At 46.8% G+C, this 26222-nt stretch overlaps 1 protein-coding gene across 1 annotated transcript in view; it reads right to left on the reverse strand.

The window, feature by feature from the left end:
• ABCB7 (ATP binding cassette subfamily B member 7) overlaps positions 1 to 26222 on the reverse strand; it is an 85279-nt gene that overhangs the window by 36477 nt on the left and 22580 nt on the right. Inside the window, exons 3-5 of the mRNA XM_038747699.1 lie at positions 17334 to 17402; positions 14740 to 14826; positions 4926 to 5045 (exon numbers count right to left, since the gene is read on the reverse strand). Of these exons, the coding sequence (XP_038603627.1) occupies positions 4926 to 5045; positions 14740 to 14826; positions 17334 to 17402 (276 nt within the window). The remainder of the gene's footprint in view (positions 1 to 4925; positions 5046 to 14739; positions 14827 to 17333; positions 17403 to 26222) is intronic.

Consider the following 26222-nt stretch of genomic DNA (forward strand, 5'->3'; position numbering starts at 1 on the left):
TTCTCCCTACACTAAATTCACGAGAGATGCGCAAGAGGAACACAGTGTAGAAAGGAAATTTGAAGAAGTCCTACACCTAGGCAATCGCCTCTACTGGCAGACGTGATCTAATATGGGAATAAAGTTACAATTCTTCAACTAACAATAATAATAGTAATTATGGTAATAATAATAATAATAATGGCATTTATTAAGCACTTACCATGGGCAAAGCACTGTTCTAAGCGCTGGGGAGGTTACAAGGTGACCAGGTTGTCCCACGGGGGGCTCACCGTCTTCATCCCCATTTTCCAGATGAGGTAACTGAGGCACAGAGAAGTGGACTTGCCCAAAGTCACACAGCTGACAATTGGTGGAGCCGGGATTTGAACCCACGACCCCTGACTCCAAAGTCCGGGCTCTTTCCACTGAGCCACGCTGCTTCTCTGGTACTTGTTGAGCGCTTACTCCGTGCCAAGCACTGTTCTAAGCTCTGGGGTTGACACAGGTAGTCCGGCTTGGACACAGCTCCTGTCCCACATTGGGCTCCCACTCTTAATCCCCATTTTACCACTTTTCCCCATTTTACCACTTTTCCCCATTTTGCTACTCCCCAGGAGTAGCAGCGCGGCTTAGATGACAGAGCCCGGTCCTGGGGGTCAGAAGTCCCTGGGTTCTAATCCCGGCTCCGCCACATGTCTGCTGTGTGACCTTGAGCAAGTCACTTCACTACTCTGGGCCTCAGTTCCCTCATCTGTAAAATGAGGATTAAGAGTGTGAGCCCTTTTTGTGGGACGGGGACTGTGTCCACCCTAACTTGTATCTACCCCAGCACCATAATAATGATTAGTATTTCACAGATGAGGTAACTGAGGCCCAGAGAAGTAAAGTGACTTGCCCAAGGTCACCCCGCAAGCCGGCATTAGAATCCACAACCAGGTCTTCCAGGCCTGTGCTCTAACCACTAAGCCAAGCTGCTTCTGATCTTATATGTCTTTCTAATGACTGGCTGTGGGTTAAACCAATCAATTAAGGAGTGGAATTTCCTCAGGGCTGAATACGAGCTAAACACTGTACTAAGCACCCGGGAGAGTACAATACAAGAGGGTTGGTGGACGTGATCCCTGCCTTCAAGGAGCTTCCCATCTGACCCAGATCCACCAGAAAATTTCACCAACCGAAGATATAAAAACCGTTGAAGCGGAGAAACTGGAAACCTTGCCGACATACCCCGTCATAATCCATGCAGAAGGTGTAGTCATCATCAATCGTATTTATTGAGCGCTTACTATGTGCAGAGCACCGTACTAAGCGCTTGGGAAGTACAAATTGGCAACATATAGAGACAGTCCCTACCCAACAGTGGGCTCACAGTCTAAAAAGTCAGTGAGGATCACACAAACCGCATGAAGAAATATACTAGACAAGCAGTGTGGTCTAGTGGATAGCCTTCCTAGTGGATAGGAGGCCTTCCCAGACTGAGCCCCGTCCTTCCTCTCCCCTTCCTCCCCCTCTCCATCCCCCCTGCCTTACCTCCTTCCCTTCCCCACAGCACCTGTACATATGTTTGTATGTATTTATTACTCTATTTATTTTACTGGTACCTATTTATTCTATTTATTTTATTTTGTTAATATGTTTTGTTTTATTTTCTGTCTCGCCCATCTAGACTGAGAGCCCTCTGTTGGGTAGGGACCGTCTCTATATGTTGCCGATTTGGACTTCCCAAGCACTTAGTACAGTGCTCTGCACACAGTAAGCGCTCAATAAATATGATTGAATGAATGATAGCGCACACGCCTGGTAGTCAGAAGGACTAGGGTTCTAATCCCAGCTCTGCCACTTGTCCGCTGTGTGACCTTGGGTAAGTCACTTCACTCCTCGGGGGCCTCAGTTACCTCATCTGTAAAATGGGGATTAAGACTGTGAGCCCCTTGTGTGACCTGGACTGTGACCAACCTGATGATCTTGCCCAGCGCTTAGGACAGTGCCTGGCACCGCACAAGTGCTTAATACCGTAGAAACAAAAAGAAAACAAAAAGATCGCAGAATTGTTGCTAGACAGCACACGCCTGGGAGTCAGGAGGTCCTGGGTTCTAATCCCGACTCCGCCACTTGTCTGCTGTGTGACCTTGGGCAAGTCACTTCACGTCTCCACGCCTCAGTTACCTCAACTGTAAAATGGGGATTGAGACCGTTGTGCCCCGTGTGGGGTAGACACCGTGTCTGACCCTTTTAGACTGTGAGCCCACTGTTGGGTAGGGACTGTCTCTATACGTTGCCAACTTGGACTTCCCAAGCGCTTAGTACAGTGCTCTGCACACAGTAAGCACTCAATAAATACAATTGAGCGCTTAGTACAGTGCTCTGCATACAGTAAGCGCTCAATAAATATGATTGATTGATTGATTGTATCCACCCCAGTGCTTAATTCCTGGCACAGAGTAAGTGTTTAACGAATACCACAATTTTTATTATTCCTACTATAATGGAATGGAATGGAACTATAATATATAGGAATATATTATTCCTACTATTCCTACTGTAACAGGTGACCATGAGGCAAAGATAGCAGCCATCCTGGGATAGGGCAGTGACTCACCCACTATGGTACTCTGTCTCCCACAGTGACCATCACTTGCTGGCTTGGAGATTCTTGGGGCCTCTATTGGATGGAATCATTCATTCAATCGTATTTATTGAGCGCTTACTGTGTGCAGAGCACTGTACTAAGCGCTTGGGAAGTACAAGTTGGCAACCTATAGAGACGGTCCCTACCCAACAGCGGGTTCACAGTCTAGAAGGGGGGAGACAGAGAACAAAACAAAACATATTAACAAAATAAAATAAATAGAATACGTACAAGTAAAATAGAGTAATAAATATGCACAGACATCTATACATATATACAGGTGCTGTGGGGAAGGGAAGGAGGTAAGGCGGGGGGAATGGAGAGGGGGAAGAAGGGGAGAGGAAGGAGGGGGCTCAGTCTGGGAAGGCCTCCTGGAGGAGGTGAGCTCTCAGTAGGGCCTTGAAGGGATCCTACCTCCCACTGAGGCAGGCCTGAAGCCAGGCATCCAGAACCCGATTTGGAACCGTGGATTCGCAGGCGTGTCTTCTCTTAGAGCGTAAGTAATGACTGAGACTAACCGGTGCCTCGGCTTGTTGGTGCGTACGTGTGAGTGAGTGGGAGAGAAAGGAAGGGATAGAGAAAAGGAGGGAAGGAGGGGGCACAAGGAATCATTTATTCTGCCTGGATGTAGTTTCCACTACGCCACAGGTGCCTGCGCTTGACTTCCTCTCTACCCCATTCTCGCCTGTCCCGCCGTCGACCCCCGGCCCACGTCGTACCTCTGGCCTGGAATGGCCTCCCTCCTCACATCCGCCAAGCTAGCATACTTCCCTCCTTCAAAGCCCTACTGAAAGCTCACCTCCTCCAGGAGGCCTTCCCGGACTAAGCCCCCCTTTTTCTCTGCTCCCCATCCCCTCCCCATTGCCCCCACTCACCCCCTTTGCTCTACCCCCCCTCCCCGCCCCAAAGTACTTGTGTGCATATATGTATGTATTTATAATTCTATTTATTTTATTAATAATGTGTATATATCATCTTTATTTATACTGATGCCCGTTGACTTGTTTTGACATCCGTCTCCCCCCTTCTGCACTGTGAGCCCCTTGCAGGCAGAGACTGTCTCTATTTGTTGCTGAACTGTACTTTCCAAGTGCTTACTACAGTGCTCTGCACACAGTAAGCACTCAATAAATACGACTGAATGAATGAATGAAGCTACCCCGTTGAAAGAAACCGATCCACGAAATGGCTCAAAAGGATTTCTTCCCATTCCCTGCCCACAACGAGCTTACGGTTTAGAGGCAGGGAGACAGATGTTAATAGAATAAATGACAGATATGTACATAAGTGCCGCGGGGCTGGGACGGGAGAGGAGCAAAGGGAGCAAGTTGGGGTGATGCGGAAGGGAGTGGGAGATGAGGAAAAGTGGGGCTTAGTCAGGGAAGGCCTCTTGGAGGAGACGTGCTTTCAAAATAAGGCTCTGAAGGCGGGGAGAGTCATTGTCCGCCAAATTTGAGGAGGGAGGGCGTCCCAGGCCAACTTTCCTTTAAGCAATCTGTATGTAAAAGACAGACCTAGAACGAGTCCAGTGTTGACTATAATAATTATTATATTATTATAATAATTATAATAAGTATTATTATTACAGTCAGCTGCTGAAAAGGAGATCGGCAATACCATTCCCATCATCATCATCACCATCAATCGTATTTATTGAGCGCTTACTGTGTGCAGAGCACTGTACTAAGTGCTTGGGAAGTACAAGTTGGCAACATATAGAGACAGTCCCTACCCAATAGTGGGCTCACAGTCTAAAAGGGGGAGACAGAGAACAAAACCAAACAAACTAACAAAATAAAATGAATAGAATAGATATGTACAAGTAAAATAAGTAAAACAAAGTGTAAAATAAGTAAAATAATATGCACAAGTAAAATAAATAAATAAATAAATAGAGTAACATTTATCCCACCCTCCTGCTCAAACACGCAGACTCTAGCTTAGTCTGTTGCTCAGCAACTTTGGAAAAGTGCTCTCCCAATAAAAGGGTACAAGTGGTGCTCAGGAGCAGCGAGCCTAAAGGAGAGAGTACGGGAGGGGGTTTGCGAGGGGAGCGAGGGGGAAATGCGGGGGACAGTGAGGGAGAGGAAGGGAGAAGGTCACAATCCAAAGGACCAACTTGACAGAGACAGATTATTTCAATAGAGACAGAAAGGTCACAGACCGGCGTAAATGCACAATACGGCTGGGGAGAGGACGGGGAAAGGCCACGGAAACGGCGGCGGGGTCGCTTTGCCTTTCTGGCGGTTCATCGGTGGAAAAGACGCAGAACCTCTGGGTTGCCGAAACCCGGGACGATTTCTGTAATCCTTACCTTGGCCCCCGCCAGGAAGCCTAAGGAAACGGCCACTCGGGCTCTGAGATCTGGCCTGTCCTTGGGCCACACGTACGATAACATTGCCTTGATGATTTTCTGGGCGTCGACGTCCTTCAGCTGTTTGGGGAAGAGGGGACAAAAGGAAAGAAGGAATTGGCAGCCTTATCTCAGAACCATGCCTTCCAGGACGCTACGCATTTTGATAAAAAAAAAAAAAAAATCTCCAGTGGTTGCCTATCAACCTCCCAATTCCACACTATCGGCTTCGAAGCTCTCCATCACGTTGCCGCCTGCTAACTCACCTCCCTTCTCTCCTTCTCCAGCCCAGCCCGCACCCTCCGCTCCTCTGCCGCCGCTAACCTCCTCACTGTGCTTTGTTCTCGCCTGTCCCGCCGTCGACCCCCGGCCCACGTCCGACCTCTGGCCTGGAATGCCCTCCCACCTCACGATCGCCAAACTAGCTCACTTCCCCCCCTTCAAAGTCCTACTGAAAGCTCACCTCCCCCAGGAGGCCTTCCCTGACTAAGCCCCCTTTTCCTCTGCTTCCCCTCCTCTCCCCATCGCCCCCACTCCCTCCCTCTGCTCTATCCCCCTCCCTGCCCCACAGCACTTGCGTGTATAGATGTACATATTTATAATTCTTTTTATTTAATTAATGATGCGTATATATCTATAATTCTATTTATTTATATTGATGCTATTGATGCCTGTTTACTTGTTTTGTTGCCTGTCTCCCCCCTTCTAATCAATCAATCAATCGTATTTATTGAGCGCTTACTGTGTGCAGAGCACTGTACTAAGCGCTTGGGAAGTACAAGTTGGCAACATATAGAGACAGTCCCTACCCAACAGTGGGCTCACAGTCTAAAAGGGGGAGACAGAGAACAAGACCAAACACACTAACAAAATAAAATAAATAGAATAGATATGTACAAGTAAAATAAATAAATAGAGTAATAAATATGTACAAATATGTTCTAGACTGTGAGCCCATTGTGGGCAGGGATTGTCTCTGTTGCTGAATTATACTTTCCAAGCGTTTAGTACAGTGCTCTGCACACAATAAGCGCCCAGTAAATCCAAGCATGGGCTTGGGAGTCAGATCTCATGGGTTCTAATCCCGGCTCCGCCACTTGTCAGCTGTGTGACTTTGGGCGAGTCACTTCACTTCTCTGGGCCTCAGTTACCTCATCTGGAAAATGGGGATGAAGACTGTGAGCCCCACGTGGGACGCCCTGATCACCTTGTATCCTCCCCAGCGCTTAGAACAGTGCTTCGCACATAGTAAGCGCTTAACAAATACCATCATCATCATCAGCACCATCTTCATATAAATAAATACAATTGAATGAATGAAGGAAGGAAAGGGGAAGACCAAATACTAGCTCAAACGGCGATTTAATGGCGTGAACCCAGAGTGACTAAATGATGTGATTTGCCCAATTCCCCTCGCACCCCAAGTCCCAACCCGAAATCACCCCCTCCTTCCACCTGTAGCTCTTCCACCCTTCACCTACAAGTCCCCAAACATTTCTCCTCTTCTCCATTTTCAGGCTCACGCGGACAGAGGCTGCCAGTAATAATAATAATAATAATGATAATAATAATGGTATTTAGTAAGCGCTTACTATGTGCAGGCACTGTTCTAAGCGCTGGGGTAGACACAAGATAATCGGATTGGACGCAGTTCCTGTCCCACACGGGGCTCACAGTCTTCATCCCCAACTTACAGATGAGGGAACTGAGGCCCAGAGAAGTGAAGCGACTTGCCCAAGGTCACACAGCGGACAGGTGGTGGTGCCGGGATTAGAACCCATGACTTTCTGACTCCCTGGGCCTTGCTCTAGCCACTAGGCCACGCGGCTTCCCTGCACCAATGGGAGAAGTCAAATCCAGGGCATTTGTTTCTGCAAACAAATGTTCCAGCGCTTAGTACAGTGCCTGGCAATATAGTAACAAAGCATAATGATTTCTGCAGGCCACCCTGCCCCCGGAAGTCGGATTTTCTGAGTTTTCCCGTGAGCTAATGCAATTTGCCCAGCTGATTTCCCACAGCACACTTTTGGTGATTAAACATAGCGCTTGGCTTCGTTTACTCTGCCCCAAATCTCAAATAGGTGGCCGCTTTGGTCATCCATTTCGAGGGTGGCTACTCTGCAGGTACGACTGGAGGGGGTCCACATCAAGAAGTGAAAAACCACATACGATAAAAATGAAACTCGGATATCAGAGTGCTTGGAGGCATCTTCTGGTTGTATCTGACTCATCTGAAGAGCATCGGAAAGTACAGCAGAAACGTACTTTAGTTAAGTTTCAAGAATAAAAGTTGCAGAAAGTCTATAAAAGAAACCTCATAACGGACCGAAAACAGCATTATTTCAGTTTTACTTTCAGGGCTTACAGTTCTGATGGGTTTAAAGCATAATTGAAGACCCTTCAGATTTTTGAAAGTGCATTTGGTAAATATATAAAAGCTCCAACGACCGGAAAACTCGTCTTTCCCGGTCAGCGGACGGGGGTAGCGTTTTACAGCTTCCTTTTCTGACCAAACTAGTTCTGAAGCGGTTTCAATTACTGGGCCATTTCCTCAGTTTTGTGCCACTTATTTTTCTCAGTAGAACCCAGAAAAGAGAGACCAGAGATTTGCTCTCCCATCTTCTCTAATACCTACTAGCATTCCTTAAATGAGGACCCAGAAAGAAGAGTTATGGCTAGGAGCAAGGAAATTATTCGCGTTGCCTTTATTGTGGGTGAAATGCCACCTCTCCTTCATTTAGCCGAATGTGTGATCATGCAATATCATCATCATCATCAATCGTATTTATTGAGCGCTTACTATGTGCAGAGCACTGTACTAAGCGCTTGGGAAGTACAAATTGGCAACATACAGACACAGTCCCTACCCAACAGTGGGCTCACAGTCTAAAAGGGGGAGACAGAGAACAAAACCAAACATACTAACAAAATAAAATAAATAGAATAGATACATACAAGTAAAATAGAGTAATAAATATGTACAAACATATATACATATATACAGGTGCTGTGGGGAAGGGAAGGAGGTAAGATGGGGGGGATGGAGAGGGGGACGAGGGGGAGAGGAAGGAAGGGGCTCAGTCTGGGAAGGCCTCCAGAATACGGTGAATATATAGAATATATGAATATATGAACCCATTCCACCGTAAAGGATATAACAATAATAATAATCGTATTTGTTAAGCGCTTACTATGTGCCAAGCACTGTTCTAAGCGCTGGGGTAGATAAAAGGTAGATAAAAGATAAAAGGTTGTCCCACGTGGAGCTCACAGTCTTAATCCCCATCTTCCAGATGAGGTAACCGAGGAACAGAGAAGTTAAGTCACTTGCCCAAAGTCACACTGCTGATAAGTGGCAGAGCCGGGATTAGAACCCACGACCTCTGGCTCCCAAGCCCATGCAATTTCCACTAAGCCATGCTGCTTCTCTACGGCTTCGGTTACATTTTAGGTATACTAGAGTATGGAAAGAACGTTTTTCCTGGCTACGCTACGGCCAGATTTGGGTGACAGTCGTGAATTTGGTGGGTTATTTTTACACCCAACCCAATAAATCCTATTTACTCAGAGCCTTCTGCGTGCAGAAGCACCGAACAAAGGCACTGTGGAGGTAATTCACTTTTTTTTTTCCCAGGAGAAGAGAAAAATGGAGAAAAGCAGCCCAACCCTTGTTTCTGAAAGTGGCGGCTTCCGAGAGGTGCTTCAGAGGATGAGGTACAAGTCATTTCCTCAATTTCCCCAGCAATCGCTGCCCGCTGCACTAGTGGGAAATAAAGTTGGTGGTCTCGCTTCGGCCCCTGACAGACAATATGCCACGTCTCCCATCCACGGCAGTTATTTCATCAGCAGTGGACACCCCCAGGGTAATCCTGCAAGACCAGAAAGGTTATCGAGAGCTGGCCGCAGCCTGGAGTCTTAATCAGCCATCGCCCCTGCGTCGGCTAATCTTTTCATTTCAGGCAAGCCAGGACACAAAAATAGCGCGCTTGCCCTTTTGAGGCTGTATCTTTCAAAAAAGAAAATAAAGTAAGGAAAAAGTCACCGAGGACGGGAGCGGCAATTGGATTGTTTTTAATAGAGTGGTCACGTGTGTGGTCCCCACAACGGACCAGAAAACTCAATCTAAAAGAAAACACAACCAAAAAGCCTCCCTGGAATAGGGAAGAGAGGTTCTCTTTAAAAGGTCAGGGTTCCCCGGCAATCAGCAATCATCATCATCATCATCAATCGCATTTATTGAGCGCTTACTATGTGCAGAGCACTGTATTAAGCGCTTGGGAAGTACAAATTGGCAACATATAGAGACAGTCCCTACCCAACACTGGGCTCACAGTCTAAAAGGGGGAGACGGAGAACAAAACCAAACGTACTAACAAAATAAAATAAATAGAATAGATATGCACAAATAAAATAAATAAATAAATAAATAGAGTAATAAATATGTACAAACATATATACATCATCATCATCAATCGTATTTATTGAGCGCTTACTATGTGCAGAGCACTGTACTAAGCGCTTGGGAAGTACAAATTGGCAACATATAGAGACAGTCCCTACCCAACAGTGGGCTCACAGTCTAAAAGGGGGAGACAGAGAACAAAACCAAACGTACTAACAAAATAAAATAAATAGGATAGAAATGTACAAGTAAAATAAATAAATAAATAAATAGAGTAATAAATATGTGCAACCATATATACGTATATACAGGTGCTGTGGGGAAGGGAAGGAGGTAAGATGGGGGGGATGGAGAGGGGGACGAGGGGGAGAGGAAGGAAGGGGCTCAGTCTGGGAAGGCCTCCTGGAGGTGGTGAGCTCTCAGCAGTGCCTTGAAGGGAGGAAGAGAGCAATCAATAAAATCAGTTACTAGCCTTGATAATGTAAAAAAAAGATTCTGACTTTTCACCTTCGTGGTTAACTCGTTTGAAAAAGAAAATGGAGGAATGGCCACAATTGTGATGTTGGTGTACCTGAGCGTTTAATAATCATCCCGCTTTTTCCCAGCAATGCAAGTGGGGTCTTTCACAAACGCACGGATTTAGAAGAATTCTTCCTCATACACGCCGCTCCGACGGTTTCGGACAACATTTGGGCCGGAACTGAACTAAGGAAGGGCAGAAAGGCCTTATAATTCCAACCTCCCGGGAATGGAGGTTGTGAACGGCAGCGCGAAGAAGTGAGGGGGAAAAAGCGGGAAGAGTGAGCCAAAGTATGGCCCGGTGAGGGGCTCTTTGTATCCTAAGCACTGCGGAAGAGTTTCCGTTACGATTTGGCAGCCGGGGGAAAGGAGTTCCCGGCTTATCCGTTCGTGGCTTATCCCTGTACCTTGAACGCCATGACCTAAGCGCCTCTTTCATTTCCTTAAAAGGGATCACGTTGCCAAGCTGGCTGGCGTCACGGCTGCATCTTGGAGCTAAGCGTGGCTGAGTGGCTAGAGGAAGGACCTGGGTTCTAATCCCGCCTCCGCCCCGTGTCTGCTGTATGACCTGGGGCAAGTCGCTTCGCTTCTCTGGGCCTCAGTTACCTCATCTGTAAAATGGCGATGAAGAGTGTGAGTCCCAAGTGGGACAGGGACTGCGCTCGATCTGATTACCTTGTATCTACCCCAGCGCGTAGAACAGCGCTTGGCACGCAGTAAGCGCTTAACAAATACCATTATTATTCTTAAATAGCCGCCCAGGGAAGCAATCCCACGAGGAAAGGAAAGGGGGAAATCAAATTGGCTTACGGATGTGTTTGAATCAATCAATCAATCGTATTTATTGAGCGCTTACTGTGTGCAGAGCACTGTACTAAGCGCTTGGGAAGTCCAAGTTGGCAACATCTAGAGACAGTCCCTACCCAACAGTGGGCTCACAGTCTAAAAGGGGGAGACAGAGAACAAAACCAAACATACTAACAAAATAAAATAAATAGAATAGATATGTACAAGTAAAATAGAGTAATAAATATGTACAAGCATATACACAGGCGAATGGTGACAGAATTGAATTTGGCCTATTCCACTGTAATTTACAAAGAAATAGGCGGGGTGGCCAAGGGGCCTGGAAATACGGCACACGGTAGGATAGACTCGAAGCACAATCCGAGACCCCTCCGAAGAAACTCTCTCCAAAAACAGCTTCCCTCTGCTTGAATTTAATCCAAATTTGAATTTGAAGAAGGGGGGTGTTGGGCAGAAGGGGCTAATCTGCATCCATGCTGGGAAATATCCCAGAGATGCTCCTAATGTATGATTTATCGCCATAACAAATTCCCTGGCAGGTTATTAACATTTATTGGGTGAAAATGTGCTGCTTCACTGAGCTTCGCTGGGCCAGGCAGAAGAGGAAAAATGATGCCGTGAGGATGGCTAAGCACCGCTGATGCAGGATGGGCCAGGGGAGGGAGAGGAGGCCCGAAGCCTTCACGACAATGGGGCTACGCTAGAAGAGACAGGCCGTGCTGCCCGTTGGAGTTCGTTCATTCATTCATTCCATCGTACTTATTAAGCGCTTAATCAATCAATCAATCAATCGTATTTATTGAGCGCTTACTGTGTGAGAGCACTGTACTAAGCGCCTGGGAAAGTATGATACAATAAAGAGTGACAATCCCTGCTCCCTGCTCCGTTGCTCATCCGCTGTGTGACCTTGGGCCAGTCACTTCACTTCTCCGGACCTCGGTTACCTCATCTGGTAAATGGGGGCTGAATCCTCCGACTCAGACACTGAGCCCCGTGTGTGCCCAACCTGATTACCCTGTATCTACTCCCTGTGCACAGAACAGTGCTTGGCACATAGTAAGCGCTTAACAAATACCATCGTTATTATTGTACAAATACCATTAAAAAAGATTATTTAATAGAAGAATCCACTTGGGGCCGAAATCTACTCAGGTCAAACGAAGCACTAAACCCCAGGTTACAGTCGTCGGGCTGGGGAGGTCGGGGAATTGTGTTCCTGGGACCTCCACCTCCACCTCGGAGCATCTCTTGGTATCAATTACAATTCATAATTGTCATTACAATTACAACTAGAGAAGCAGCGTGGCTCAGTGGAAAGAGTGGAAAGACTCCGGGCTTTGGAGTCACAGGTCGTGGGTTCAAATCCCGGCTCCGGCACTTGTCAGCTGTTTGACTCTGGGCAAGGCACTTCACTTCTCTGGGCCTCAGTTCCCTCATCTGGAAAATGGGGATTAAGACTGTGAGCCCCCCCATGGGATGATCTGATCATCTTGTAACCTCCCCAGCGCTTAGAACAGTGCTTGGCACATAGTAAGTGCTAAATGAATGCCATCATTATTACAAACACTCTCCCGGCCTTCAAAGCCTTATTGAAGGCCCACCTCCTCCTAAAGGCCTTCCCTGATTAAGCCCTCCTTTCCTCTTCTCCCACTCCCTTCTGCATCGCCCTGCCTTGCTCCCTTTCTTCTCCCCCACCTCCCAGCCCCACACCGCTTACGTCTCTATCTGTCATTTATTTATTTCTATTCATGTCTGTCTCCCCCTTGCCGCTGTGAGTTCATTGTGGGCAGGGAATGTGTCTGTTTTTACTGTTATATTGTACTTTCCCAAGTGCTTAGTATGGTGCTTTGCACACATTAAGCACTCAATAAATACGAATGACTGAATGAATGAATGAGTGTATCTCCTTCAGAGTCCTGGCAGGGTGGAAATGTGTCCAGAGGGGTAGCACGGAACCACCACCATGCCCGGGAAGAAGCAGTCCGACAGGCGGGCTCCCACACCTACCGGAATGCCACGTTGGCGCACGATCCAACGTCAAAACCGGGCCGTCCGGATGAGCCCAACCATTTTCCAAATACCATCATCGTTTTCCAGCCCTACTCTTATCTCCAGGATCAAGAGTCAGCCTGAAGAAGCGAACTACTTCTCTTCAACCCAACCACAACTATTTAACTTCCTTCTATGACTCTGAGCGAGCTGCCTCTCGAGTGGGATGGGAGAGGACGTCAGAGATGACGGACGGAAAAGTCCGAGAGGTACCTAAGAGAGCCCTCCCACGCTGGGGAAGAGAGAGACGCTTTTCTTAAGGAATTCTGAAAAAGACAAAAGTTTGGTAAGCCATGGCCCAACAATACCTCCCTCCTCCCGTCCCGCCCATCATCATCGACGGTATTTATTGAGCAACTGATCTGTGCAAAGCAGAAACCTGGTGAGATGGCAGGTAATAAGAGCGTGGGGACCACAGATGAGGAAAAAAGAGCAAGGGTGGCAGAAAATCAATGTTTTCCAGAGAAAGAGTGAGACTGCCTTGAAACACAGATTGCTTTGTACCCGAAGACTCCAGGGACAGTTTATTCGGCCAACATATTTTTGAGTTGAGCCACCCCCAGGAGGCCATGGCGAAATATTTGTCCAAACTGACAAATATTCAAATACATGTGTATAACAGACACACAGATCTTCCACCAAAGACGGGCTAGCTGATACGATACCACGGACGTCGGAGCTTTTGTTTCGAAGAAGCTTTCGATCAGGTTGCCTTAGAATCGCTGAATTGCTGGGGATTATTGAAAATGGGCTAACAATGAGAATATAAAGTACTCTGAGTTCCTTGAAAGAGAAGCAGCCTCTCATTTAAGGGTTTTTTATTAGTACCAGAGTGTGTGTGTCCAATTATAAATAATAATAATGATGATGGCATTTATTAAGCGCTATGTGCGAAGCACTGTTCTAAGCGCTGGGGAGGTTACAAGGTGATCAGGTTGTCCCACGGGGGGCTCACAGTCTTAATGCCCATTTTACAGATGAGGTAACTGAGGCGCAGAGAAGTTAAGTGACTTGCCCAAAGTCACCCAGCTGACAAGTGGCGGAGCTGGGATTTGAACCCATGACCTCTGACTCCAAAGCCCGGGCTCTTTCCACTGAGCCATGCTGCTGCTCTAAATAAATAATTTATATTATAAATAAGTGCAGGCATACTTACCAGAGAGTTCCAAGTGACCCCTGTCAATCTACATGGTAAATGAAGAAAGTTAACTGTTTGGGGTAGACTTACTTCATCTGTTTATTTTCCAGGGTGGGCTGAATAATAATAATTGTGGTATTGTTTAAGTGCTTACCAAGTACCAGGCACTGTATTAAACGCTGGGGTGGATACAAGCAAGTTGGGTTGGATACGGTCCCTGCCCCATGTGGGGCTCACAGTCTCAATCCCCATTTTACAGATGAGGGAACTGAGGCACAGAGAAGTCAAGTGACTTGTCCCAGGTCACACAGCAGGCAAGTGGGAGAGGCAGGATTAGAACCCAAGTCCTTCTGATTCCCAGGCCCGTGCGCTATCCCCAGACCAAAAACAACCACCCCAGCTGTTCTACATAAGCTGAGGCTCCGGGACGGGAGAACCCACTTTGGACTTCAGCAGAATGGGAGTCGGGAAAAATTCTCCCGGTTTCCGTCTGATGATCGGGAATACCGGGCAGGCGGCGTATGGTCTGCCTACCTAGGAGAAGCAGCAGGGTGTAGAGGACAGAGCTCGGGCCTGCAATTCAGAGGGCTCTAACCCCGCTCCGCCACTTGTCTGCCGTGTGACCTTGAGCAAGTCACTTCACTTCTCTGGGCCTCAGTTACCTCATCTGGAAAATGGGGTTTTGAGCCCCGCGTGGGGCAGGGACTGTGTCCAACCCGATTTGCCCGTATCCACCCCAGCGCTTAGTACAGTGCTCAACAAATACCACAATTATTATTATTATCATTATTATTAATAATGATAATAAACATAGGTTCAGGAATGGGAATTGCAAATATCTCTGCCAAACTGGGTCTTACCCCTTCCTTTGGATCGGTGTGTAGTCCACCGCCAGCATGGCCGTGCCAGCACCATCTTTTTTCCAGTAGAGGCCACACTTGAAGAGTCTGGAGGAAAAGGAGACGTCGCTTAGTCCACGAGGCAATATTCCGAACGGACAAGAGCTTCCGAAACGCGGTCATCGGAAATGGCCCGCAAAACTCATCTCAGAAGCGGGCGCGGCTGAGCCACAGTACTTGAGGGAGGACCGAAATCGGAACCCGGCTCACGAGACTGGCACGGCGAGTCCCTCGAAACCACCGGCTACATGTCGGGAGGACGGAAAATCGCAGCGGGGTGATCCCAATGTGACAGAAAGAGAAGGGAAAAGTTCAAACGGCGAGGACGGCTGTTAACAGACTGGCTAAAGGCCCGAGCTCTACAGAACCTAAAAAGAGAGTTTTTCCACTATTCCAATAAATCTGGGAAAGGATGGGAAATAAAGCAGGCTCGTGCAAAGGTGGCGATCGCCAATACAGATGTGCAAACTACTCTCCAGAAACACACATTTTAACAATAACTGCAGCTTGGACAGTTATCACAGCCAAATGATATATGAGGAAGATGATGCTTCCCTGCCTGTTTTCCTGGTTGAGGCAAAAAGCAGTGGTCATAATGAAATGCTGTGAAATGATCGGGTTTAGTCCATTCATGAGGAAATGAGAATTAGGATTAATAAAAAACAATTATTTCCACAAGGGCCACCAAGGAATAATAATAATAATGGTATTTGTTAAGCGCTTACTATGTGTGAAGCACTGTTCTAAGCTCTGGGGGGATACAAGGTGATCAGGTTGTCCCACATGGGGCTCACAATCTTAATCCCCATTTTACAGATGATGGAACTGAGGCCCAGAGAAGTTAAGTGACTTGCCCAAAGTCAGACAGCTGGCAAGTGGCGGAGCTGGGATTTGAACCCATGACCTCTGACTCCCAAGCCCGGGCTCTTTCCACTGAGCCACGCTGCTTCTCTAATGTCACAGATCAGATAACAGGACACTCTGCTTTTCAACTAGGGAAAAGACGAGAAGCTGAAAAAATACGATGGCCTCCTTTACAATAAGTTCTATATACCAGTGCTTAGAACAGTGCTTTGCACATAGTAAGCGCTTAATAAATGCCATCATTATTATTATTATTATATAAACGTGCCCCACATCCCAGCAAGAGAAGCAGCGTGGCCTAATGGAAAGAGTCCAAGCAGTGAGTCAGAGGACATGGGTTCGAATCTCAGCTCTGCCCCGTGTCTGCTGGGTGACCTTGGGCAAGTCACTTTAACATCTCTGAGCCTCAGTTATCTCACCTTTAAAATGGGAATTAAATCCTAGTCCCTCCTAGTTAGACTTTGAGCCCCAAATGGGTCAGGGACTGTGTCCGAACTGATTAACTTGGATCTACCCCAGTGCTCCGTACAGTGTTTGGCACGTAGTAAGCACTTAAAAGTACCGTAATTATTATTACACAGAAGGAAGCAGAGACATCAACTTCCAAATTTCTGGTCTGGTTCTGTGGTGAAGTTTAAGAGATGCTTCCTATACACATACGTATATATATGTGTGTGTGTGTATTTAGAAACATGCAACAAAAATAGACTGTAGGGACTGTATATGTTGCCAATTTGTACTTCCCAAGCACTTAGTACAGTGCTCTGCACATAGTAAGCGCTCAATAAATACGATTGATGATGATGATGAATAATAATAACGATGGCATTTGTTAAGCGCTTACTATGTGCCAAATACTGTTCTAAGCACTAGGGTAGATACAAGGTCATCAGGTTATCCCATGTGGGGCTCACAGTCTTAATCCCCATTTTACAGATAAGGTAACTGAGGCCCAGAGAAGTGAACTGACTTGCCCAAAGTGGCAGAGCTGGGATTAGAACCCACGACCTCTGACTCCCAAGCACGTGTGCACACACAGTAAATCTGAAAATTTCAATTCACTCCCATTAGCAGCTGAGGGGGGAAAAAAACAACAACAACAACAACAAAAAACTACCTCTCACCAAGTTGCAAGCTCAGCATACCCCTCACCCCAAGGGTTCTGATAAATTTTCACAGTCGCTTAACATTCTGCTAACTGTGCACCTTTTCGGGTAAGCACACTGGAAAGCCAACCATACATCATCGGACCCAAACCTCCAAGATGCATGTGACTGTCAACAAACCGCAATTACAATTTCTAAAAGCTCTCTGGAAATGTTGCCGTATCTAGCTGTGATTTTCAGAGAGTGGGAGAGACTTCTCAGGGGGTGACAAAAGGATCGGGACTTCGACACAGATTCTTTCTCCATTTCCAGGGGCTGAAACGTAACTTCCCGTTGCTCTCGTGACGACTCGGAGAACAGGAAGAGGGAAATTATGCAGGAGATTCATTCAATCGCATTTATTGAGCGCTTACCGTGTGCAGGGCACTGTACTAAGCGCTTGGGAAGTACAAGTCGGCAACATAGAGAGATGTAGAATATGCATTAGAAACTGGAGAACCGTCTAAGGGCCTGCACCTTCTCTCCTCCCGCGCCACTCCCCGCCACCAACCAGGCAAAGAGGAGGGAAAGTCTGCCAGGGCTTACCTTTGTAGCATTTAATAAATGCCTTGAATAGTCTCTCCGCAGCGCGGCTTGCCTGAATGTCTCAGGAATCTGTTAAATGACAGAAAAAAGGGGGAGGGTGAGTTGAAGAGTGGACACTCGCTGTTCCAAGACGATTCCCTTTGTTTAGCCTACATCTGCATGAAACGAAAACACAAAGTCAATTTTGGGTGGTAGTGTTTTGCCCAAAAGGAAGACAGAAGCAAGAAGTGGGTAGCAGGTGTAAAAGAAAATCAATGGAATCATTAAAAATGCCAAATGGCATTTTCTTCTGGCCCTTTCTCCCCCTAGACTTCCATTTCTTTGTGCTCTGAAAGCCCCCTAGGTCTCCCACCCCTCTTTTTCATGCCATCTTCTTTCAACGGGCTTTTGTATTCTTTTCAAATGCCCCTCTTTTGTTGCAAATCCCATATTCCTGTGTTTTATTCTTCTCCACCTTGTGTCCCTTTTCCCTCTTTGGGCCTCAATCAGGGTTCCTGAATGGCGAGCTTTCGCCCCGGCCATGAGAGACCGCCAATGCCACTGTTTCTCAAGGATGGAATGGATCTCACTTCTCCAAGAGATTGGGTGACCATTTATTTCTAAGGCGGGAAACAAATGAAACAACAACACAATCCACTTTGGTCTCTTTGGGAAAAGGCTGGCTCTCTCGGGTGCCTTCCAGACCGGATCGTCAAGTCCTGGGTTGGAAGAACTAACCTCTTGGGCTAGGACCTCAGGGTGAGAACAGGCCCATAAGATGATACAAACCCGGATAACCAGAATCATGCATCCAAAGAGAGGAGTCAGAGAAAGCACCTGAGAAAATAGTTTCATTCGGTCTTACATCGAGTTTTCCAGTAATGGCATACCATGAAGGCCTCAACTCTAAAGCTAAGAGGAAGCTGCCGATATGGTAGAGTTTATACGTGCATTGTCCACCTTTCTGATCAATCAATCGATGGTACTTACTGAGCGATTACTGCGCGCAGAACACTGAACTAAATGCTTGGGAGAGTACAATTCAAGAGTCGGTAGACGTGATCCTGGTCCACAAGGGGATTCCAAGTCCACAGACGCTAAAACCAACTATGGATGGGGGAAACTATAAGGCTATTTATATAAGTGCTGTGGGGGCCGGGCTGAAGCACTGAAGAGTCCCAAAAGTGAGCCAGGAAAGGAAAACCTTATAAACAAACACAAACGACAGTTGATCCTATCTTTTGTGGACGTGAGTCTTTTTTGGAAAAGGGAAGAAAAGTTGGGGAGAGCAAATTACCAATTCCCAAAGACAAGACTTGCCTTCAAGTCAAGAATGGCGAGATGTGGGGATTTTATAAAATTCTCGCCTTCTCGTCGGTACAGCTGATTTATTCACATTTTAAAGGGGGCGTTTTTATTCCTCTAGTAACGGTGTACTGAGCTCATTAAGAGATTCCCTTAGCAAGCGGCTAACATCCTCTCCGCTTGTGTTTCAACGGTGAAATTTATGTTGTGTGTTCATTGTATTTATAAACTTATCTGTTCCTAGAATGAGATCACTGCTCCTGGTAGTTTCATGTATTATCTAGGTTGTATAACCGAGTACAACCTTTATGTTCCAAAGAGTCAGCATTTCCTGGGCTCTCAGAGCCCTATTAGGTTTCACCAGTAATCATGGTGAGTAAAATTTCTAGTGTGCTGTTAAACAGAAATGCCCCAACAATACTGCTATTTCTCAACCATTAATCATTTCCCTGAGAAAAGGGGGGAAAAAAAACAAAGAGGAGATTTTTAAATTAAAGTCAACAAACCCTTAAAGAAAAACCTGCGCAATTAAGGAACGACTTTAACCTATTTTAAAAATCTGAGGCAGGGACTTTATTTGGACTCCGTGTCCTTGCTAGTTTTCTGGAATGGGTCAGGGTTGGCCTTTTCAGCAGAGTTTTTTGCCATGGCCTAGTTGATAGAGCAACAGAGAGGCAGCGTGGCTCACAGAGAAGCAGCGTGGCTCAGTGGAAAGAGCACGGGCTTTGGAGTCAGAGGTCATGGGTTCGAATCCCGACTCCGCCACATGTCTGCTGTGTGATCTTGGGCAAGTCACTTCACTTCTCTGGGCCTCAGTTACCTCATCTGTGAAATGGGGATTAAGACTGTGAGCCCCACGTGGGACAACCTGATCACCCTGTATCCTCCCCAGCGCTTAGAACAGTGCTTTGCACACAGTAAGTGCTTAACAAATGCCAATTATTATTATTATTATTATTATTATTATTATTATTATGGCCCTATACGTCAGAAGAACCTGGGCTCCGCCACCCGTCTGCTGTGTGACCTTGGGTAAATCACTTCATTTCTCTGGGCCTCGGTTCACTCATCTGTAAAATGGGGATTACGACTGTGAGCCCCAGGCGGGGCAGGGACGGTGCCCAACTCGATTTGCTTGTATCCACCCCAGCGCTTAGAACAGCGCTTGGCACATAGTAGGCGCTTAACATGTACCAGAATGATTAAAAACGCTACAGGTGGTTGTGTGTACACAATAAAGGGCTGGCCTGATGGTGGATATAAAACCGGGGGAAAGGAGAAATTTGTCTGCATTTCATTGTGTAGAGAATAACAGGTAACAACTAAAAAGATGACGGGAGATGTCCCTCCCTCTAGACTGTAAGCTCATCATGGGTAGGGAATGTGTCTATCGTTATACCGTACTCTCCCAAGCGCTTAGTATACTGCTCTGCATATGGTAAGCGCTCAATAAACACAACTTAACAAACCCCTATGATAATGGACTCTGTGCTCCACAAGGAGCTAGGAAATCAAAGCTATCTTTGGGGCCGGCCGGGACTTGGTGTGTGACCACAGGAAAACTGCCTAATCTTTGGGCCTCGGTTTGTGATGTGAACATAAAGCCGTGATCAGAGAAAACAACTGAAAAGCACTTTACAGTTTCCAAGTGTTCTCCAAACGTGATACCTGAACTATTCGTACAGTAATTTGCATCCAAGTAGCTCCAACGCTAAATCAATAGGGCACTTGATTGAATTCACTGTCCGCCGATTTCAAAATCCGCAGATAATTGACCGCGTGATTTGTGGTCAAGGACGAGGCTATTGACCCATTGCTGAACGATTCGTTTGAGAACAGGAGCAATGGGAGTTTTTCTATTTTTACAGCCAGGAAACAGCGTGTTCATTTGCCTCCAAAAGGACTATCCCAAATAATCCCGCTGCTTCGCTGCATATTTTTAGCTGTCGGCTTTTTAGATTTGGAAATGGATAGACTGTCTTCGCTAGGGCTTCCCAAGGGACGGACAATTTTCAGGGTGTAACTGAATATTGAGTGAGGATGGGAAGATAAAGGCCTCAAACAGGGGGCCGGCCACCTCTTTGTGCGGAAGAGCCGAAACCGAGGCAGGACTCTCTCGGGCCACGCGGCACGGTTTTGTCCCGCTGCTTCTGGTGTCGTGTGATGGCTTGGACTGCTGCCAGCGCCAGGGAATGGCACTGCCAGGTGCGGGGCCGGAAAGGGAAGAGGATGGAGAGGGATAGTGCCACCCTGGCTCCGTCCTTCAAACTGGTGGGGGCACGTTCCGGGTCACGGTGGAGCCGACAGACCAGGTCCCGGGGGGGCCTGGGGCAGATAAAAGCTAATCAGGTTGGACTCAGTCCCTGTCCCACATGGGGCTCACGGTCTTCATCCCCATTTTACAGATGAGGTAACTGAGGCCCAGAGAAGTGACTTGTCCAAGGTCACACGGCAGAAAGGTGGATGAGCTGGGATTAGAACCCGTGACCTTCTGATTCCCAGACACGTGTTCTATCCATTATGCCTCGCTGCTTCTGAATAGTGAAAAGACGTCAAATTCGCTTTCCAAGGGGCTGAGTTTAGGCCATTCCTATCCAGGCACTTGGTTCAGTGACCTTGGGCATTTGATATTCGCCCCACCCTCAACCCCAAAGCACTTACTTACAAAACTTGAAATTCATTCACTCCTTCAGTCCTATTTATTGAGTGCTTACTGTGTGCAGAGCACTGGACTTAGCGCTTGGAAAGTACAATTCAGCCATAAAGAGAGATAATCCCTGCCCACAACGGGCTTACAGTCTGGAAGGGGGGGAGACCGACATCAAAACAAGTAAACAGGCATCAATAGCACCAATAGTCATCAGCCTCCTTTCTGACCTCCCAACCTCCTGTTTCTCCCCACTTCACTCTGCTGCCTGGATTATCTTTCTACAGAAACGTTCTGGGCATGTTGCCCCCCAGCCTCAAAAATCTCCAGTGGTTGTCAAGCAAAAACTCCTCACTACCGGCTTCAAAGCTCTCCATCACCTTGCCCCCTCTATAAGTAAACAGAATTATAGATATATATATATCAAAACAAGTAAACAGGCATTAAGTGCTGGGGGTGAGGAGGGGAGGTAGAGCAAAGGAGTGAGTCGGGGCGACGGGGAGGCGAGAGGGAGCTGAGGAAAAGGGGGGGTTTAGTCTGGGAAAGCCTCTTGGAGGAGGTGAGCCTTCGGTAGGGCTTTGAAGGGGGGAAGGGGTGATTGTTTGGTGGATGTGAGGAGGGAGGGCATTTCAGGCCAGGGGTCGATGACGGGACAGGCGAGAACGAGGCCCAGTGAGGAGGTCAGTGGCACAGGAGCAGAGTGTGCGGGCTGGGCTGCAGCAGGAGAGAAGGGAGGTGAAATTATGTATTATAAATGATTTATATTACTGCCTCACCTTCTGGACTGCCAGCTCATTGTGGACAAGGGACATGTCTGCCAACTCTTTGTACTGTACTTTCCCAAGCACTCTGTACAGTGCTCTGCACATAGTAAGTGCTCAATAGATACCACTGCAGCTGCTGCTAATGAGAACTTCCCATTTGCTCATGGTAATAATAATATTAATAATTGTGGTATTTGTGCAGCGCTTACTATGTACCAGGCACTGTTCTAAGTGCTCTGGTAGATACAAGCAAATTGGGTTGGACATTTTCCCTGTCTCACATGGGGCTCACAGCCTTAACCCCCATTTTTCAGAGGAGGTAACTGAGGCACAGAAGTTCCGTGACTTGCCCAAGGTCACACGGCAGACAAGCGGAAGGGCCGGGATTAGATCCCGGTCCTTCTGATTCCCAGCTTTTCCCGCCTCACTCCAGATCATTCACGGTCATTCATCCATTCAAACGTATTTCCTGAGCGCTCACTGTGTGCAGGGCACTGTTATTACACTCTTGGGGGAGTACAATATAACAATAAACGGACAAATTCCCTGCCCACAATGAGTTTACAGTCTATCTATGAAGGGAGGTGATTTCCGAGGCTGGTGACGGAGCCATGAAGGAAATCCAGAAGACACTTGCTAAACGGAGGCCACACAAGAATTCCAGGCACAATAGTGGGATAGGAAAAAAAAGTCTGTCTAAAGTACGGATTATTTTTCCTTGAACATATTAAAACTGATCGAATAAGCTCAGCTTTTATAGTACATTTGATTTCTCACTTCAGTACCGAGTATTCTCGAAGGCCAGAAATAGCTTTCTGAGAAACACCGACGTCGAGCTGACAAAATAAATGAAAGATGACGGGGCGGAGGAAATTATGCCTAAACCCTGGGAAAAATCGAAGGAGTCACTGAACGGGAAGGTGGATCCTTCCCATGAATAACCTTGCACTTTTTTTATGCCGTGCAATCAGTTCCGCCATAATGCACGGTGTCATCAAGTGCTTGGACTCAGCTGTAGTCGGGGAATTAGGGGATGTTCTTGCTACAACTGAAGCTGGCTTAGAGACAGAGGCAGTGGAGAGTCGTAACAACACCATAGCTGATATTGAAGCAGTATCGCGTGGTGAATAGAGCATGGGCCAGCGAGTCAGAAGGACGTGGGTTCAAATCCCGGCTCCGCCACATGTCTGCTGTGTGCTAGCCTAGTGGGAAAAGCCCAGGGCTGGAAGTCAGGGGGGCCTCGGTTCTCCTCCACCACTTCTCAATCAATCAATCAACGGTATTTAGGAGAATACAAGAGGCGGCATGGCGCAGTGGAAAGAACCCGGGCCTGGGAGTTGAAGGATCAGGGGTTCTAATCCCAGCTCTGCCACTTGTCTGCTGTGTGACCTTGGGCAAGTCACTTCACTTCTCTGGGCCTCAGTTCCCTCAGCTGGAAAATGGGGATTAAGACTGAGCCCCACGTGGGACGACCTGACTACCCTGAAGCACTTAACGAATATCATCGTTATTATTTTTCCTCCAAACGGTAAACCATCTTGTGCCTGCCTATCTCTCATGCGAGATGATAAACAACTCGAGAGCAAGGATTCATTCAATCGTATTTATTGAGTGCTTACTGTGTGCAGAGCACTGTACTAAGCGCTTGGGATCTTCCCACTGTCTCCAGATGCCCTCTCCCACCCACTGCCCAGAAGAGGCGGTCAATAAATACCTGTATATATGTATATATGTTTGTACATATTTATTACTCTATTTATTTATTTATTTAATTTGTACATATCTATTCTATTTATTTTATTTTGTTAGTATGTTTGGTTTTGTTCTCTGTCTCCCCCTTTTAGACTGTGAGCCCACTGTTGGGTAGGGACTGTCTCTATATGTTGCCAATTTGTACTTCCCAAGCGCTTAGTACAGTGCTCTGCACATAGTAAGCACTCAATAAATACGATTGATGATGATGATGATAATAATAAATACTCTCCCCTGACCTAAGTGCTACCGTTCCGGTCCCTTGCCTCCTTTTGCTCTAACCTCTCCTGCCCCACAGCACTTGCGTATATATGTTCATTTTAATAATTATAATTCTATGTATTTATATTAATGATGTGTATAAATCTGTAATTCTATTTATAACGATGCTACTGATGCCTGCTTACTTGTTTTGATGTCTGTCCCACCACCCCCTTCAAGACTGTGAGCCCGTTGTGGGCAGGGATTGTCTCTATTTGTTGCTGAATTGTACTTCCCAAGTGCTTAGTACGGTGCTCTGCGCACAGTAAGCGCTCAATAAATACGACTGAATGAATGGACGAATACTGAAGCAGTAGAACCCACTTTGGGACTCACTGTTTTAACGTTGAAGTTCTCCTCCAAGGTCACAAAGTTTAGTTAAGCTGTGATATCCCAACAGTCTTGGGATAATACTTTCTTGCCAGCTGCATAATAATAACAATAATAATAATAGTAATGATCATGGTCTTCGGTAAGCACTTACCGATCACCGTACTAAGCGCTGGGCTAGAGTCAATTAATCATATTTATTGAGCGATTCCTATGTGCACAGCATTTGTATTAAGCACTTGGGAGAGCACAATACAACAGAATAAGACACAAGATCTTTACATCTGCAATATACCATGCCGTACTACATTCAACATACACCATAGCTGATATTGAAGCAGTACCGTGTAGTGGATAGAGCATGGGCCAGCGAGCCAGAAGGACCTGAGTTCAAATCCCGGCTCCGCCACACGTCTGCTGTGTGACCTTGGGCAAGTCACTTCACTTCTCCGTACCTCAGCCCCTCATCTGTAAAATGGGGATGAAGACTGTGAGCCCCCCCGTGGGACAACCTGATCACCTTGTAACCTCCCCAGCGCTTACAACAGTGCTTCGCACATAGTAAGCGCTTAACAAATGCCATCATTATTATTTATTATTATTCCCCGTACCTCAGTTACCTCATCTGTAAAACGGGGATTAAAGACTGTGAGCCCCAGGTGGAACAGGGACCCAATTTGCTTGTCTCCACCCCAACGCTTAGTACACTGTCTGGCACATAGTACGCGTTTAACACACCCCAATTATTATTATTATTACCTAACTTCTCTGCCCTCAGTTATCTGTAAAATGGGGATGGAGAATGTGAGCCCCATGCGGGGCAGGGACTTGTTCAATCTGATTGAGTTATCTCTACCCCAGCGTTTAGAACAGTGCTTGGCAGAGAATAAGCGCTTAACAAATACCGTAATTATTATATTACCATTATTATTATTTTTACTGAGAGGCTAGTTGCAGTGCGACTCTGGACTGCCCAATTCCGGGTTTACGACGCCCGCACAAAAGAAAGCGTTCGCTCGGCAGAGGCTAGTAATTCCAGCCAAATACCTGGAACCTCCTCTTAAAGCTCAGAATGGCGACTTCCTCTCCCAGCCCTGGCACACTGGAGCCCCATTAGCAGCGTGGCTCAGTGGAAAGAGCATGGGCTTCGGAGTCAGAGGTCATGGGTTCGAATTCCGACTCCACCACATGCCTGCTGTGTGATCTTGAGCAAGTCACTTAACTTTTCCGGGCCTCAGTTCCCTCATCTGGAAAATGGGGATTAAGACCGTGAGCCCCACGTGGACAACCTGATCACCCTGTATCCTCCCCAGCGCTTAGAACAGTGCTTTGCACATAGTAAGCGCTTAACAAATGCCAATTATTATTATTATTATTTTGCACCGAATCTGGAATGCTGAGATAGTGGGAAGAGAACTTTCTGCCATTTTCCGGTTTCAATTTCCAGTCATTCAGAAAAACCCTGCTTCTGTCGGTCACCGACGCGGAATTTGAAGGCAGCCCCTAACTCGCGGTCGCACGGTGGGGCAATTTGTCTTGGAGGCCGGACTGCCCTTTTATTTAGGTACATATTTCTGGAATACTTTATTTGTGTTGCTTCTAGATGGAATAATCTGTCCTCTATTGTCAGGCTGACACAGTGGAGTGCACTGCCCTCACTGCGGGTAAGGAACGTATCTGTTATAGTGTACTCTCCATTCATTCAATTGTATTCACTGAGCGCTTTCTGTGTGCAGAGGACTGTACTAAGCGTTTGGGAGAGTATGATATAACAATAAACCGGCACATTCCCTGCCCACAGCGAGCTTACAGTCTAGAGAGGGAGACAGACATTAATATACATATATTACA

Source organism: Tachyglossus aculeatus, chromosome 6 (assembly GCF_015852505.1).
Source record: "Tachyglossus aculeatus isolate mTacAcu1 chromosome 6, mTacAcu1.pri, whole genome shotgun sequence".
In the NCBI taxonomy this organism is placed as follows: domain Eukaryota; kingdom Metazoa; phylum Chordata; class Mammalia; order Monotremata; family Tachyglossidae; genus Tachyglossus; species Tachyglossus aculeatus.